This window comes from Geotrypetes seraphini, chromosome 4, assembly GCF_902459505.1.
Source record: "Geotrypetes seraphini chromosome 4, aGeoSer1.1, whole genome shotgun sequence".
Taxonomy (NCBI): Eukaryota; Metazoa; Chordata; class Amphibia; order Gymnophiona; family Dermophiidae; genus Geotrypetes; species Geotrypetes seraphini.
In genome coordinates, this window is record NC_047087.1 from 49,219,035 (window position 1) to 49,237,170 (window position 18,136).

The 18,136-nt window shown below is 44.0% G+C and overlaps 1 protein-coding gene and 1 long non-coding RNA gene across 2 annotated transcripts in view; one reads left to right on the top strand and one right to left on the bottom strand.

The window, feature by feature from the left end:
- Positions 1-14,363, bottom strand: part of DNAJA2 (DnaJ heat shock protein family (Hsp40) member A2) — a 91,590-nt gene extending 77,227 nt beyond the window's left edge. The window contains exon 1 of the mRNA XM_033940633.1: positions 14,185-14,363. Coding sequence (XP_033796524.1) covers positions 14,185-14,262 — 78 coding nt within the window. The 5' untranslated portion in view covers positions 14,263-14,363. The remainder of the gene's footprint in view (positions 1-14,184) is intronic.
- Positions 14,364-14,490: 127 nt separating this feature from the next.
- LOC117358853 overlaps positions 14,491-18,136 on the top strand; it is a 34,270-nt gene continuing 30,624 nt past the window's right edge. The window contains exon 1 of the long non-coding RNA XR_004539109.1: positions 14,491-14,712. This is a non-coding gene — a long non-coding RNA (uncharacterized LOC117358853). The remainder of the gene's footprint in view (positions 14,713-18,136) is intronic.

Consider the following 18,136-nt stretch of genomic DNA (forward strand, 5'->3'; position numbering starts at 1 on the left):
CGCTGAAGCTGAAGTCAGTGGCGGAGGAGCCATTTGCTCTCTTGTCCACCATGTCTGAGCCGCTCTTACACATCTCCACGTACACACTTGCATATCAGAACCCAAAGCCAAATCCTTAGCACGGAGCAAGTCAAACAGCTAATCCGACGCAGGCTCTCGACACGCACAGCCAATGGCACCGCACAACAGGGTCAGGTCTGAGCCAATGGAATAGCCCACGGCAGCAACTCATTCGAGCTAATGAAACGGAACAGGGGAGCAGCAGAGGCGGAAGCAGTGTTGAGAGCGTCCATCCGTGAGGGAGAATGCCAAGTGGCAGAGACTGGCTGCTGAACTTCCTTGGCGTGGTGCAGGAGCTGTTCTGTGAATGCGAGATGGTGTGGCAAACCCAGAAATCAGGAAGTGGGACCCGGGAAAAGACTTAGGCTGTTGGAGGAGAGGTGGGGGGGGGGGGGCGGGGGTATTCGCTCCATAAGACGCACCCTTATTTCCACCCACATTTTGGGGGGAAAATGTGCGTCTTATGGAGCAAAAAATACGGTAACTATTTTTTTCTGAGGCCCTCCAAGTACCTACAAATCCAAAATGTGGCCCCGCAAAGGGTTTGAGCTGAGACCACTGCTATAGAAGCATGTGTTAAACTGGGCTGCTTCTACTACAAAGTTGCTACTGGTCAAGCACCACAGTACTTGACTTATTTGTTTTCTCCTTTCAGAGGAACCCCAGAAAAACTCATGCTTTCTTTGTCTTTCCACCAGCTAATGGCTATAAATATAAAAAATATCATGAGCGCTTGCTCTCTTTTGAAGCTGCTATGCATGATAGTGATTTCAGGTACTTGTTCTCTACATCCCATTCTTATCTTCTTTTTAATTAGTTTATAGGCAATTAGTCCAGTCTCACCATTCATTTCTATGTCTTTCATACTACTCTTTTGTGAAACACATTGAACTATTTGGTTATATGATCTAATTGGTTTATTGCTTCTTTCTGATTCTTGCACATGGTGCCCCTGGCACTCTACCCCTGACTAACCATAATCCCCATTGCTCATTCACTCTCCCAGTTGGTTCTTTGATATATGGGGACCATATGTGCTTCCCTCAGGGAGTCCCTCAGAGTTCGGTGTTGGGGCCAATCTTGTTCAATATGTGAGTGACATTGCTGAAGGGTTAGAAGAAAAAGTTTGCCTTTTTGCGGATGATACCAAGATTTGTAACAGAGTAGACACCGAGGACGGAGTGGAAAACATGAAAAAGGATCTACAAAAGTTAGAGGAATGGTATAAAATCTGGCAACTAGAATTCAAAGCAAAGAAATGCAGAGTAATGCATTTGGGGATTAATAATTGGAGGGAGCCGTATATGCTGGGAGGAGAGAGGCTGATATGCACGGATAATAATAATAATAATAACTTTATTTTTCTATATCGCCATAGACAGACGACTTCTAGGTGGCTCAACATCGAAAGAAGGCTGGACATTCAGCGAATTACAGATGCATGAGGGGAAAGTTACAGAAGAAGGGGTGGGGGGTAGTGGAGGGAAAAGTGGGAGGGTAGTAATTGTCTGAAGATTGCTTTGGGTTGTAGGGGGACAAAGCATAGGTCTGTTTATGTGATGTATTTGTCAAACAGAGTGGTTTTGATAGATTTTCGGAATGCGTTGTAGGTCTGTCTGGTTTTATTTATGCAGTTTCCCAGCCAGGATTGTTGTCTGTTAGCTTGGAATTTGAAGGTTCTGTCAAGGTAGGATTTGTATTTGCAGCCAGTAATTTTAGGATAGGTGAAGATATTTTTGTTTCTGGTTGTTTGTGTAGGGTTGTATAGAGTAAAGTGTGTTTGCAGGTAGGGAGGTGTTAGGCCCCAGATTTGTTTGAAGCAGATGCATGAAATTTGAACTGTATTCGCGCTTCCATTGGTAGCCAGTGCAGCTTTTTGTAGTATGGGCTAATGTGGTCTTGTTTTCTCAGTCCGAAGATTAAGCAAACTGTAGTGTTTTGTACTAATCTCAGTTTTTTTATTGTTTTTTGTGGGATATCCAGGTAGACGATGTTGCAGTAGTCCAGGGTGGATAGGATCAGCTATTGCACCAGTAACCTAAAGGATGTTGTGTCAAAGTATTTTTTAATGGTCCTTAGCTTCCATAAAGCGTAGAAGCATTTCTTCACTGTTATGTTTGTGTGGTCAGCCATAGTCAAGTGCGTGTCTAGAGTGACTCCCAGGATTTTTATGGTTTTGGAAATCGGATATTCGTGGCTGTTTATTTTTAATGATGTTTTCGTTATTGTCACTGGGGCTTTCCAGGAAGACTTGTTTTCTCTGTATTTAGTTTCAGTTTGAAATTGGTGGTCCATTTTTCGATTTCTCTCATTGTGTGTGAAAGGGTGTCTATAATTTCAGTTGAGATGTCATTTAAGGGGATTAGGATGGATATATCGTCTGTGTATATGTAATGTGTTAAGTTTAATTTTTGTAGTCGGTGACCTAAGGATGCTATGTAAATGTTGAATAAAGTGGGCGATAGAGGGGAGCCTTGGGGTACCCCTGACAGGTTATTCCATGGGTTGGAGTGATTTCCATTGCTGGTTACTCTGTATGATCTGTTTGTTAGGAACCATTTCTTTACCTTTCCCGTGATTCCCATTGCATCAAGGCACAGTAGCATGATTTCGTGGTCTACTAGGTCAAACGCACCTCTGAGGTCTAATTGTAGGATTAGTGTGCTTTTGCCTTTCCTGAAGAGATCATAGAGGTGGTTTAGTATGGAGGCTATGATCGTTTCTGTGCTATATCCTTTCCTGAAACCTGATTGATGATCGTTGAGGATGTTAAATTTGTCTAGGTAGTTTACCAATTGGAGGTTGACCAATCCTTCCTGTAGTTTTGTGAAGAGGGGAAGGAAAAATTATGTTCTTACCTGTTAATTTTCTTTCCCTTAGACGCAGCAGATGAATCCAGAGACCAATGGGATAGCTCACATCTACCAGCAGGCGGAGATAGAGAAACTGATTAACAGGTGGTCCTATTGGCTGGCACTCCTCCTGTTTATCTAGTATAGCTCCTTGCCCAAGCATCCGTAACCATCAATAGGCATAGCATGTAAAAAACTTCTTTCCCATAATAAATCTCAAAATGCAATAATACAGAAAACAACCTGCCATAATAACAAACTGCGAAAGTTGCAAAAGAAAAAACCAAGAGACAATATCCAGAAAGGGTGGGGCTCTGGATTCATCTGCTGCGTTTAAGGGAAAGAAAATTAACAGGTAAGAACATAATTTTTCCTTCCCTAGCAACAGCAGCAGATGAATCCAGAGACCAATGGGATGTAGCAAAGCAATCCTCAATCTGCACCGCCTCTGCAACAACCGAAGCACAAAACGCCCCTACTGCATGTGCCCCCACATCCAAGCAGAAATGCGGAGAGAAAGCACTCTCGGAAGACCAATTAGCCGCGAGACAAATCTCCTCCAAGGAAAAAACCTCTGGGCCGAGCCCAAGAAGCAGCCATCGCTCCAGCGGAATGGTCAAGAAGTTCTTTCGCCAACCGCTTCCCTGCCAGCAAGCAAGCATAAAGAATGTCCTCCTGGACCCATCGAGCAATGGAGGCTTCGGACACCGCCATATGTTTGAGGCGTCCCTTGAAGAATACAAAAAGGAGATATAAACAACTAAAAGTCGTTAGTAATCTAGCTCGCGGAGAACGCTACGCACGTACCAAAAAATGCAGTGAACAAAAGCACTGCTCCCAATTTTTCCTCCAAGTAAGAAAGAAGGAAAAGTGAGCGTGACATAAAAGAAAGGATGACACCACCCTAGAAAGAAATAGTGGTACCATCTGAACTGATACCCCATATTTCGGAAATCAGAAGTAGGAATCCCAGCTGAACAAGGCCTGCAATATAGAAAACTGCAGAGCGGTAGCCATGGCCACAAGAAACCCCATGTTCAACGGCACAGCCCTTTAGAGTCCCAAAAAGACCAGGATGAAATGAAGCCATCGGTAAACTGAGAAGAAGTACGTGAAGATTGTACTCCAAACCGGGCTAAGAGGTGCATGAATATACCGCACTCTGTTTAGGAACTGAACCACATGAAGCTGAGAAGTAAGCGAAGAGCAATATACCTAGCCCTTGCAACAAGCCAAGAATGGCACTAGAAACTGAAGGGAATTGAACGCGAAGCCCTCGGCAATACACTTGTGCCAAAAAGGAACTCTGGAGTGGTTCAAACGTTAAGAAGCACCCAAGAAAGGAAAAACCTCCAATAGGAAGCAGAAGCCACAGGAGAAGACGTCCGTAGCACCTGGATAAGAGAAGAACAACCTGCTTCGCATAACCCTTACACATCAGCCAAGACTTTTCAAAAAGCTAGGTCGTAATACTAAAGTAGTACAAATATCCCTAGGCGAGAATAGCCGGAGATACCAGGTAGAGAATGACACGGTGACAAAATTCATTGCCGTTCCCGTCCCCGCGGATAACTGCGGGAAACCATCTTCATGTCATTCTTTAAGGAGAGAGGAAAGAATCAGAGTATAATTGGGCACAACCACTGACCCGCAAGCTTTGCTTTGAAGAATGCTGGTGTAGAAGGACCGAGGTTGAAATAGACACTAGAAAATGACATGGGATTATTTCCCGCGGTTATCCACGGGGACGGGAACGGTGATGAATTTTGTCACCCTGTCATTCTCTAATACCAGGAAACTTCTTAGTCCGGCTGTCGAAAGACTCATCAAATCCGCATAGTAAGGATGGCGCCGCCAATCCAGAGATTCTACAAATACTGTGCCTGGAAAGCCATCATCAGCCAGCGGAAAACACTGAAAAAGAGAAGGCAGAGGCGAGAAAGGAGCCAAGCAGCAACCCCCTCTAACTCCCACTCCCTGGGCCCGCCAAAGAAGCCAGGAAGCTTAGAATTGAGAGACGAGGCCATGAGGTCTAGGTCCAGGAGATCACACGTCCATAAAAAGAGCTTAGAACGCCTAAGCCACAAATTTCCATATCCAGGATGCAGAAGATTACACTATGACTAACATGCACACTTTCCAGAGCGTACACAGCGCTGTACACTGTAACATACAAGAAATGGGCCATGCTCAGATTCCGCGGAGAGAAAGTCTATCCAAACTCTTATCCTGATCCATAAAAGGATTTGCCAACAGAAGATGAAGATGATAGTCCACCCATTGAAGCAGAACAACTTCACCTGCCAACTGAGTACATCACCTACTGCCCAAGCTGTAGAAAATTACCCCCATCCTAATACTGACCAAAAGGACCCTCAGCGGCAGAATGATCTGAAGAAAGATCTGAAGCTTCAGAAAGGTAGCCTGACCCTGCTCAAGAGTCGAAGAATGAACAAGTACTGAGTTGCCTCTGAAGACCAGACTCCTGGAGCTGAGGATGGAAGCCACCGAGCCCCCCCAACCCGACAGCCCGGAATGGCCGGTGGTCATGAGCTAGTCCAGCAAATACTGAGGCATGCCTTGAAAAGAGAAATCGCGAGGAGCCACCAAATCATACAGAGCGATGCAGGAGGAGCATACCAAACAATTGGAGCCCTGAGATACCGGGAACCACTGGAACAAAAGCAACTGCTGTAGCGTAAGAAGGGGAAAGCAAGCCGAAGTTCCCAGTGGAGTCAGCAATATGGATCCTAGAAACTGTACAGAATCCCATACCCTTGGTCATGGTAAGCGAAGAAGAATGCCAATCTGAGACCGAGACCCCACGCCCAAGTCTCCGGAAAGAAACACATGTCTCTCCTATATGAATAAAAACATCACCCCGATATACCTATAAATAGTACAGGAGAAAAGAGCGCTGCAAATTCGAAGATGCACGTGTAAAGAATTGAGGAAAAGATACCACCCTTTTCGTGTCAGTCAAATGGCCCGAAGTCGTCCGAATCAAGCAGGCAGTCAAGAAGAAATTAAATGAATTGCCTGCTAGCACCAAAACGGTACCACCGCCCACATAATCTAAAATGTTCGTGAAGCCTTGGTTCGGCGAAATGGCATTAGCCAAAACCGAAAGCGCTGCTGCAAGAGAGGCAGGCAAACCTAGTGCCGAGTCGGAGTCCACAGAGAAAATGTAAATACACTCCCAGGTTGTCAGCAGAAATGTGTAACCCTGAGAAACTATTTCAGCAGAATGGGATCCAGCCTGCCCAATGCCCTCATCTTGGCCACCATGCAGTAAGTGGTTCCCTAAGAACTACAAGAACCGCCCTGAGGACCAGTAACACTTCAAAGAGAAACACAAAACATAGAGACTCCATGAATGAACAGGAAACCTGAGGAGGATGCAAAGGTGCAAGCATCCTGAAAAATGTTCACAGCCTCTGACTACTCCCTCATGAGAAAGCCTGACGAGGCCTTGGAAGAAGTCAAGATCCCCTCAGAATGAAGTGCAAAAGGTCAGTAAACGGCAGGATCAGCACCGTAGGAACTTTAAGAAGAAAGAAATCCTCCTAGGAAAAATCAAGGTTCATAATGTAACCCATGAAAACAGTACTAACTCCATGCAACGTGAGCGAAAATACGTATGGCCTTTAAAGGTAATACGTACTAGATGCAATCAAGATGCTGTATCTACCGCCCTTTGGAAAACAACAGCATCTTAACAGGTATCAGACAAAAGAGTCGTGACCTGTCCATATGCAGCTCCCTGTCCACGAGAAAACTGAAGGAGCTGACAGCGGAAGAAATGACCCCCACAAAGTGCAGCAGGGGTCATAAAACGAGCTGGAAGACAAACACAATTTCAGCAAAGAAGAAAGGAACACTCCTGGTTCATGGCAGCCAGGGGAAAAGGAACCCTCGAAGAACCATGCGAACAGGGGGGGGCTACGTACCCTATGACAGAAGAAGACGGTAGCCTCATAAGTCTATGTAGTATTGCGTAAAACACAGGACCTTTCATCGCGCCAGAAACCAAACAAAATCTAGTCCTGCCCATGGGAAAAGGCCAGGTGCCACCAGGCCACTCAACTCCACCCGCAGAGTGTAGCCCAACAGGAAATCCAGCATTCTAGGACCACGAATCATTGCTATAGCGCCACCAGACACCAGCAGCGTGGCCCCAGGGCGCAAAGAAGAGGAAAATAGACAAGCATATAATCCTCACCAGCGCTGTCCATAGACACAGAGAAGGAACCCATCTCATTATGAACCCCGAAAGTACCAAAGAGATACCCGCAATAAGCACAGAGCACTCTCCTGTCGCTGCCAAAACTGGTCAGCCATTGCCCGACGCTGACTCAGGACAGAGACAAGTCCAGACTGGGCGGGAGAAAATTCTGTCTCAGAAGCGCCAGTACAGAGCATATGAACAATAAAGCAGATAAATGATACCAAAATGGAGAAACACCGACAGGGAGCTCAACCGCGGCAACATCGCAAACTAGAAACGAACCTTCCGATGCAACATCGACGCCGTGTGACACGCTAGGCAGAAGTCAGTTGAAAAAACAAACCACCTGAACGCTGCGGCGTTCCCGCCAATGCAGGATCACAAGTACGAGTCCCTCGCCCACCATAAGTTCCAGAAAGAACAGACCCGGAACAAAGCAAATAATATCCACCCAGTCATGGCAGAAACCGCCCTCAGGCAGGCTCAGAGAAAACTCCGTAAACCTTGCGGCGGTTCTCGTAGCGCAGAACACCAAGCGCGCAGCTCCCGGGGGCTGGAAGGTATGGTCCCAATCAACAATGAGTCACCATAATCTCGGACCCAGCCGATTAAGCCGCGGCTGCGTTCCACGTGGAGCAAAGGCAGCCGCAAGGAGAACCCAGCGAACACAGTTGTGCTTCCTCCATATCAGACACAAGCGCGTGGCCCCCCGCAGGCGGGGAAAGCACCGGCTCCTACAATGGAGCTCGAATAACCCATCCGGAGCTGTTCACCAAAGCACTCCCACACACTGCAACACTCGCCCGCCGGATACACCATCAATCCATTGCCCCACGAAGTCCGGCTTATGTGTGAACAACACCGAACCCACAGGACTAACACAAGAAAAAGAAAAGGGCAAATACTCACAATCTCACTGTCAGTGCCGGTAGATGCCGGCAAATGATCAGCCGGTAAATGCTCAGCACAAGTAGGGCAGAACAGTCAAGTAGGAAATGGAGTCTCTCTTTTTTTTTTTTTAAATGAAGGGAAAGAAGAAAAAAATACGAGACTCAGTCAAACCCTCTATCATTGGAGGGAGGGAGGGTGAGGCAAGGACCTGGGGGGGCCCAGGTGTAACCCCTAAAGCCGGCACCGTTCAGCCGGACACCCCTGTCTCACTGAAGAGGAAACCTCAACAGGAGAAATAATACTGACAATTCACTGAAGAGAAAATCTCAACAGGAGAAATAAGGTTCCAGTCATAGCCAGAATCCAGGAGCTAGTTGAATAACGACTTTCACCTGCTGGGAGATAGAGAATACTGGATAAACAGGAGGAGTGCCAGCCAATAGGACCACCTGTTAATCAGTTTCTCTATCTGGTAGATGTGGACTATCCCATTGGTCTCTGGATTCATCTGCTGCTGTTGCTAGGGAAAGTGGAATTAGAACACTTACAAAGAAGAGTGACAAAAATTATAAAAGGGATGGGATAACTTCCCTATTAGAAAAGGCTAAAGCTACTAGGGCTCTTCATCTTGGTGAATAGACAGCTCATGGGCAATATGATAGAGGTCTTTAATGAAATGGAAAGCGTATGTGTGAATCACTTGTTTACTCTTTCCAAACATAATAGGACTAAGGGGCATACGATGAAGCTACTAAGTAATACAGTAAACTCTCAGTTAACTGGCACCCATGGGGATAGATGCCAGATAAATGTAGTTTCTGGTTGCCAGAGAGTTACTATTAAAAATAGGTCTAACTAACTAATGCTATACCCCATACTATGTCATACCATAAACTGTTCCAGACAAACTACCAGACATATGGTAGGCAAAGCATGGGCGTACTCAGGTGTGGCATGCCAAGTTTACACTTAAATTTCTACCAGAAATTTATTTTCATTTTTATTTAAAGTATTACAGTATTTCTTGGATTTTTTTTTTCTGGTTGCTTGAGAGTTCTGGTTAATAGAGAGTCCACTGAAATCAGTTAGCTTAGCAGGGTTTAAAAATGTTTAGATAATTTCCTAAAAGAGAAGTCCATAGGCCATTATTGAGATGGCTTAGGGAAATCCTCTGCTTCTTCCTAGGATAAAGCAACATAAAATCTGTTTTACTACTTGGGATCTAGTTAGGTACTTGAGACCTGAATTGGCCACTGTTGGAAACAGGATACTGGGCTTGATGGACCTTCATTCTGTCCCGGTATGGCAATTCTTATGTTCTTAGGGTGGCTATTAGCCAGAACGGTGCCTGGAGGACATAGGGCTGGTGGTGTGGAGTTTAGGACGACCAAGAATGAAGGGGGAAGAATGGCAATTAAAATAGTGAATGTGGACAAGAGAGATACTTGATTGTAGGATGGCGATGCCACATCCATATAGCGCCAGATGGGTTTCAGTGTGTGGCTTTTTCTAGGCGACATCCCCTCTTTGAAAGGCATTACTTTTACTCTACAAATTTGAGTAGAAGGCAGTATAAGAAAGTTTAAAGTTTTATTAGATTACTCTTTTTAGATTACCTTTTCATATATAATTATGGGGGAGATGAGTTGTCAGAGAATGTGGTGAAATCAGTTAGCTTAGCAGGGTTTAGAAAGGTTTGGATCATTTCCTAAAAGAGAAGTCCATAGGTCATTAGTGAGATGGCCTGAGGAAATCCACTGCTTATTCCTAGGATAAAATCTGCTTTACTATTTGGGATCTACTAGCTAGGTACTTGGGACCTGGGTTGGTCACTGTTGGAAACATGATGCTGTGCTTGATGGACCTTTGGTCTGTCCCAGTATGGCAATTCTTATGTTATTATTTATTAAACTTTCTTATCCCAACACCAAAAATAGGAAAACAAGGTCTAAGAGAACCGCTGTAGCACCCCTTACCTCCAACCAAGCTCCAACATTTTCAGGGGGGGGATGACAATGAAGTCCTAGTCTCTGGTTCTTGCATTAAGAAATTTTGTCACAGCCTGATTTTAATATGTATAGCTCCCTGTGACTATATTGAGGTATTTGGTTTAGCTTAGCACACCTTATATTCTGCCCAATCATCAGATCAGTGCAATTACAGAACAATTTCAAAAGATTCTCCACATAATGAATATTTAACATACAAAATTTAGAATATATCTGTCCTAGACATTGATACCAAACCCCAGTTTCACCCTCAATAACAAGCCTCATTACATAGCCAAATATTTTATAAAAAGCCAAATTTTCAAACAAAAACAAATCCTCATATGGGTGCGAAGTCCCCCTTAGGCTTCTTCGCATTCAGTGCACACTAATCGATAATGCCTCTTTGTAAAAAGGAGCCCATAATTTCTCTCTCTCAAATCTCCTGGAAGATTTCCATAATTCAGCCTCTTTACCCAATAGTGTCCCTTGTTCTGTTATCTACCTTTTGAAAAACATTTCTCGATGGTTTAATTAAGTTCAAATCACAGACAGATCGTAAATTTCTGTTAGGGGTACATATTGCCACAAAGTCTTTTTTAGATAGCCAAGACTAAAACCATAAAAAAAAATTTTAAATAAAAATTAGAATTTTAAATTCAGTTCTAGCCAGCAATGGCAACCAGTGAAGTTGACTCAGACAAGGCATCAATGATACTTTCTTCTCACCAAAATCAATTTGACTGCTGCATTCTGAACTGTCTGCAACCTATCTAGTTGCTTTCAAGCAAGACCCATACATATTAATTCTTACTACACTAGATTATTACAATGTTATGTTTAAGATCTTGTATACTACCTCTCAAAAACAGATGGTTTACAAAATTAGGGAAAAAGAAAAGGAACTACAATAGTGATAGGTAAGGCAAAATAAAGCAGAAGATATTTAAAAAATTCAATAATTCAATTTTCACAACGACAAGCAAAACAGCAATCTCACATCAGACTGGAATATCTCAGTGAACAAGTATGTCTTAAGGAGGGAACGAATTTCAAATAAGAATTTTCTGAATGTAAGTCCAATGGAAGCGAGTTCCATAGCATAAGGACAAGTGCAAAGAAAGCGTGGAAGAGCATAATCAAAATATATGTCCAAGTCTGATTTGGACATAGGGCTCTAGTCACCCAAAGTTGGCAGCGGGAAAAATGTCCATTCTCAAAAAGTAAATCTAAAATTATTTTTTTTTTCTGAAATTCGTCTATCTGGACGCCCAGGCATTTGATCGTGCAGATTTCCACTACCTCTATCTTTATAACACATTCTCGACCAAAAATTTGTTCAATTCCCAAATGGCCAGAACAATACCTTTTGGACGTGGGAAGGGCCAGCATTGTGATGAACTGGCCACCAAGACATGGCAACAGAGCAGTGGGGCACCTTACAAGACACTGCTGTTAACTTTACAAAAAGGGTGCCAGATAAAACATCTCACAAGAACTCCCTTATAGGTTATGGTGAGCCCCCAACAACACCCCAATAGCCCTTATGGCTGCAGGTGGCACCTATATGGCAGTAGAGTAGGGTTTGAGGGAGATTTGGTGCTCCACCATAAATGCAGTGGTTAGAGTGGTTGATGGGCCTGGGTCCTCCTCTCTATGGTTTACTAGCCCACGCCCCCCAGTCTATTTAAGAGACTTGTGTGCAGCTCTACTAGGCTTTCTTATACTAGGTGCTGATGTTCTGGAGACAGGTATGTATGTTTTTATTCTGATTTTTGCAGTGATGTGAAGAGTCAGTGAGCACTGCGGGAGTGTGTAAGGGTCTTTACTTTGTCTCTGCAATGGTTATTTGGTCACTTTGGATACCTTTTTGGCACTTATACCTGTTTTTACATCGTCTAACTCGCAATATATAAGTTCTGTCCAGGAAGTGCTGTGAAACCTTTGATTATCCCTGCAGGACAACCAAGTCTAGGTCAGCGATATCCCGCTCTAACCACTCCTCCAGATACATCCATTTTAGCTCTCAGTGCACAGCGGCATTCAGAAAAGTCCCTAGATACATCCCCACAATAGGTTTGATTATTGGCACTTGGATGACCTGTCTTTTAGGTCATCCAAATGCCAACTTGGGCATGTTTTTAGACGCATTTACATTTCGATTATGAGCCCCATAATGTCTGGTGGAAACAAGTCTGGTCAAATGGACTGTAGGGATGATTGATAGGCAGTTGCTGATCAGAGGGACCAAGAGTCTGTAGGAGACTAAGAAGGCCAGGTATAAAGGAAATCCAGTATTTAAGGTTTTAAAGGCCAGAGTCAGGAGTTTGTGATCTATGTATTCTTTGATAGGGGGCCAATGTTTTTCCTTCAGGAGTGGAATCACGCGATCAGACCTATTGGCATGTACGAGTATATGAATTGCAGTTGAACTATCAGTTGAAAAGTATTCACTTCTAAGTATCTTTTCAGCCTTGACAACATCTTCAGTTTAGAAAAGCATTTCTGTACTATACTGCTAATGTGAAACTCCATAGTTAACCCACAAGAGACACTTCTAGAAGTTTTATTTCTGATTTAATTAATAATACCTTTGAACTTGCTTTAATACTGGATTCAGTAGGGGCATAGGCTGTTTATGATGCCTCATCTATAAAATATTTGTCTTATCTGGGTCAATCTTTAAATGATGGGATGACATCCATATATAGATGTTGTCAAGAACTTCACAAACTATTATACACTGCTAATAAGTAGATCAGAATACTTTGAAAACAACAAGACTATACTATATGATAAATACAGTACTGTATTTTCAGAGACTGAAATACCCCAAGTAGATATTAAATAAAACTGGCAAAAGCTGAGAGCCCTGGGGTACTCCCTTGTGCCTTTCTCAATTCAATTGAATGTTTTCCCTGCCAATTGGATGGCTCAGCGTTCCAAAAAGCCAATAAACCAATATGTTGTCTGTAACTTCAATGTTATTCAGCTTATTCAACAAACAATCATGATATACCAAATCTGCTAACAGTACCTCAAACCCACTTAGCTAATTCAAAATTTACCTATAATTGATACTGTAAGCAAATTACACCTAAACTGTGAGATCTAGCATATAGTTTCTGGAAACTCCTACCTCGATATGTCAACCACTGTGGAACTTAAACCATGAGGCTGGTAAAATGTACCAAAATCCCATGCAGACATTGTTAATCAATCTCAAGATGCTGTTTTTGGTTTTCCTATACATCATCTAGTTGCAGAACACAGGGCTCCTGAAATGATGTTGCTAAATTAAGAGGGTAGAAAAATGGCCGTAGAGATTAGCTGCATTTCAGGCTTTGATAAATATATACAGAATTATTATATATACAGAGAAAGAGAAAGAGTCAGGATATATTTTCTTCACAAGTTGCGTTTTATAGATTCCTTAGACTATAAACTCTTCCTTGTGGGTCTTATTTTCAATGAACATAAGAAATGCTGTATAGTTTCTCTTATAATTAATATCTGTAATGAAATGGGTGCTTTTATTCTAGTCCTGTTTCAAGTCATCTTCCTTTAGGGAGTTGTTATAAACCTGCTTGTTGCCCGATTTAAAACTAGTCTCTACAGTCACCTCGCCACCCTCTCCATTTTAGCAACACATCTCAGAGGATGTCTAGAAAATACTGAAAACAGCAGCATATTTTCGTCGGTCTCCGCTTCCGTGAAATACGAAGCCACATAATAAAACCAACGGCTAGGATTACCGTACCACTTTACTAGCCGATCAAGGTCATGGGCCGTGGGAACGGAGCGCCGCCGGCTCCTGCCGGGAGGGAGGAAGCCCCGGAATCTTCCCCCACACCTGGCCAGGAATTGAGCAGGAGAGGCTTTAACAGCAACAACCGAACAGGCAGGGGCGTCGTTAGCGGAGCTCGGCAGCGCCGTGGGCCGGGACCTGAGGAGCGCTCATCCACCCGGATTTCCACGTTCCTTCGCTCCTGCAGCCAGGTGCAAAAAGCCTGTGGGGAAAGGGAGCTGATCGCAACAGCACGTTTCGGCCTTCTACCCGGTTCCTTCCGCGTCAGCTCGGCCTAACCCGGCTGGGGCCTCTCAAACCCAGGCCTTTCTCCCTCCCCCCCCCAACCTCCCCTTCCCCACAGTCCTCCGCCGGTACCTTCTTCAGCTCGTTGTCGCTGGCGCCCGGGGGCACCCCGAGGAGGTCGTACAGCTTAGTGTCCACCACATTCGACATCGCCAGCCGCTGGAAGGGGGGTTGAGAGAGAGGGAGCAAAGAGCGGCTTCACCGGCCGGGCGCTGAGAGAGAGGAAGGAGGAGGGTTCGGGAAACGGCAGAGGGGAAAGGGGGGGGGGCACGCACGCTGCGTCACTCAAGCCACACCCCTCCTCCCGGCCTCCTTCTTTCACGCGGGGCGCTCCGCACTTCCGGGTGCGTGAGCAGGTGCTCTGGCTCGTGGCTGTACCTGGGCCTTCGGGTGTAACGAGAATAATTGCGGAGGAGCGCGCGCTGTGTCAGAGCTGCTGAGTGATTCCGTTTTCCAGAAGGACGTTTTGTGTTCGGGTTTGAAGGGTGTTGGTGACGTGTTCAGCGCCAGAGCTGTACCGAGGACATCCGAGTTCCTTCTGGTCTGACTGGGGAACGCCGAAGCCAAGCTCAGCTGTATCCGTTCGCCAGCATTTTCTGTGTACAGTACAGATGCTCAGGATTATATCCCTGCTCTGCAATTTTCAATATGAACTTTGCTTTATTTTTATATTTGTGAATGAGGTGGCCTATATTTTAAATAAAGTAGATCCATTCCGTAGTAGTCATTATCATGGCTAAAGTCAGCTTTATGTGCATCTCCTTTTCTCTCAAACCTCCACTTTCCAGATTCAACTCTAGTAGGCTTCTCCTTCCATTCAGACAAAACACTCCAGCCCTCTTCTCCCTTTCCTATACCTTTTCCTGAACGTGAATCTATTTCCGCCAGATAACTTTCAGGATGCTAGGCTTCTTTCAGGTTTCTGAGAGTTTGATATTTAACTCAAGCAAATATAAATACCAACATCAACAGTCTTCCCAGAACGATCCTGTAAAATAAACCTCTAGTAACTCTTTCCACATTGACCATCGTCATACAGTTTAACTCATTGCTTTTTGTGGACGCAAAAGTGACGTCAGTTCTGGCATGTGAAGCTGATTGCTCTAGTTTCCTCCTTCCAGCAAAGTGTAGAGCAGCATGCAGATTATTTTTCTGTGTTTTCAGCGACCTGGCAATTTCGCAAACAACAAAGCAAAACTTTTCCAGATATGACCATTACCAGCATTTTCTGTATACAGGACAGATGCTCAGGATTACATCCCTGCTCTGCAGTTTTTTTATATGAACTTTGATTTATTTTTATATTTGTGAAAGAGGTGACCCATTTTTTAAAAAGTCTATTGTGCAATAAATAAGTTTGTTCTTTCAGGGTTTCTGGGTCTCGCTGCATCTTATCAGGCAGAAGCCCACGTTTCAGCCATCATGCTGTGGCTTTCTTAAGGGTATGCTGTGAGGTCTGCAGTTTGACTTTGTAAATAGTAAGTTCACAGATCTGCTTGGGAACAGGGCAGTCCACCAATTTGAAGTCAGTTGGTCAGAAATTTGAATTTGGTGGGAAAGTCAGTTGGTCTCTTTTTCCATAGAATGGAGAAGTCTCTGGTGGTTTTGAAGATATTCTCTCCATGGAGCTGGGTTACATGTTCTTTCAGGGTTTCCATAGTGCTTGTAGCTTTCTGGGTCTCACTGCGTCTTGTCAGGGAGAAACTGACGTTTTAGCCACCATGCTGTGGCTTTCTTCAGTGTTAGGTCAAACAGGTCAATGAATCCACTATTTACAAAGACAAACTGCAGACCTCACAACATACCTGAAGAAATGTCGGTTTCTACCTGACAAGACGCAGCGAGACCCCAAAACCTACTACAAGATAAGATTTGAGTTGAAAATATATTTTTTAAAATACACAAATATGCAACATAATTATGTATTGATGGTAGCAGTTCTCTTCATGTTCCCAATGCAGCAACATTTATCTTCATCTTTTTCCATCATCCCATACCCAGAAGCATTCATTTCTTAAAAACATAGAAACATGATGGCAGATAAAGGCCAAATGACCCATCCAGTCTGCCCATCATCAATAACCATTATCTCTTCCTCTCTCTAAGAGATCCCACATGACTATCCCAGGCTTTCTTAAAATCAGACATGCCCACTGCTAACCTAGCACCATCTGTCCATCTATTCTGGACCAACAATGTCTGCCCCATTATATCTCCCCCCTGCTGCCCAGTGTCTTTCCAGCATTCCCTTGTCTCTCTCTTCTCCCTACCCAGTATAATCCCACTTCCTGCTCAGGGTTCTTCCTCTCTCCCTTGCTTAGCAGAATCTCCCTCTATCTCTTGTCCCTGCTCAGGATTTCCCTCTCCACACACACACTTCTAGCATCTCCACACCAGCTCGGCAGCATGCCCTTTCTCCCCCTTGGGTCTTTCAACTCCAGCATAGCATCCCTTTTCCTAGGCTGCTTACATTTCCCCCTTCTATACATCAAACAGCATCTATTTCATCCCAGCTCAGTTGCTGCATCCTGCTTCCTTTTCTCCACCCAAAAGCATCAGTCTACTCTCCCCCTACCAGCCATAGCTCAAGCATAGGCTGCATTCTTCCTCTGTCCTTGGACAATAAACTCTTGCATAGTTCTAGCTCATTTCCACCTCCTATCCTCCCCCACTACCCTTAGTCTTCATTACTCACGCTTACCTTCTCTATCCCCTACCTCTTTTCCACGCTCTCGCCTCCATTTCCACAACCTTCATTTCAAATTCTTAAACCCATCTTCCCTATAATCTCCAGTGCTCGCTCACTCCATGTTCTGGCATCATGCCTGCATCAGGGCATAATTTAATCAAAATCTATAAACACAATACTACAAAACATTAACATTTGTAATATCAGTCTTTAAACATTTTATTTTAAGTGAATTTTAACAAAAATAAGGATCATGGACTTGATATACCATCTATCTTTAGTACAACCAAAGCAGTTTATATAGTCAATGCTTATTCTATTACATACAACTTGTATATAAAAAGAAGTGGAGAGGCATAATCAAAACAAACGTCTAAATCCATTTTGGGCCTAGGGCACTAGTCGCCCCAAGTCAGCATTGTCCAAAATCCATTCTTGAAAAATACATCCAAATTCTTTTTTTTTAATCTTCTACTTCTATGTCTAACCGTTTGATCATCCAGACCGCCACTATGTCTATCTTTATACCACATTCTCATCCAGAAAAATCGTCCAAGTCCCAAACACCGAGAACAAGACCTTTTGGACAATGGAGGGGCCAGCAAAGTGACGGACTGGCCATCCAGACGTGGCAACAGAGTAGTGGGGCACTGCTGTGAACTTCTTAGCACATAAACATCTCACCATAACTCCCTTGCAGGTCATGGTGAGCCCCCCCAAACCTACTATACCCACCTATCTACTACCCCAATAGCCCTTATGGCTCAGGTGTCACCTATATGGCTGTACAGTAGGGTTTTGGTGGATTCACATTTTCCACCATGAATGCCGTGGTTAGAGTGGCTTATTGGCCTGGGTCCTCCTCTCTGTGGTTCACCCCCCTCTAGCCCACCCTTCATAAATATTTCTGATTGTTATTGGTATTTTGATGTTTCAATTGTTCAATTAAAATGTTTTAACATATTTGTTTCAAAGCAGAACAGATTTGTGGTTGGGAGAGTCTCCCTGTACCCCTTCTTATGTGTTCCTATATAGGGCTATTGCCTGCTCTGGTACAAACTAGTGCTGCCCAATTTGAATTGATTTGTTTCCTAAAAAAAATTGGACTCAGCAATTCAGTGAGTCCATACATACCTCCGGGTCTCCTAAAGCAGCAGCAGCATTGGTGGTGGCAGGCCACTTCAGGCCTGATGATATACTCGTATATAAGGGTGTAACGCAAAAAGAAAACAGACATTTACAAATAGTGCAAAATACCACAGTAAAAATAATATTTCAAACAAAAAAATTTGACCAGGAATCGCCCCTTTTGAAAAAAGCCCATTGGTTACCAAT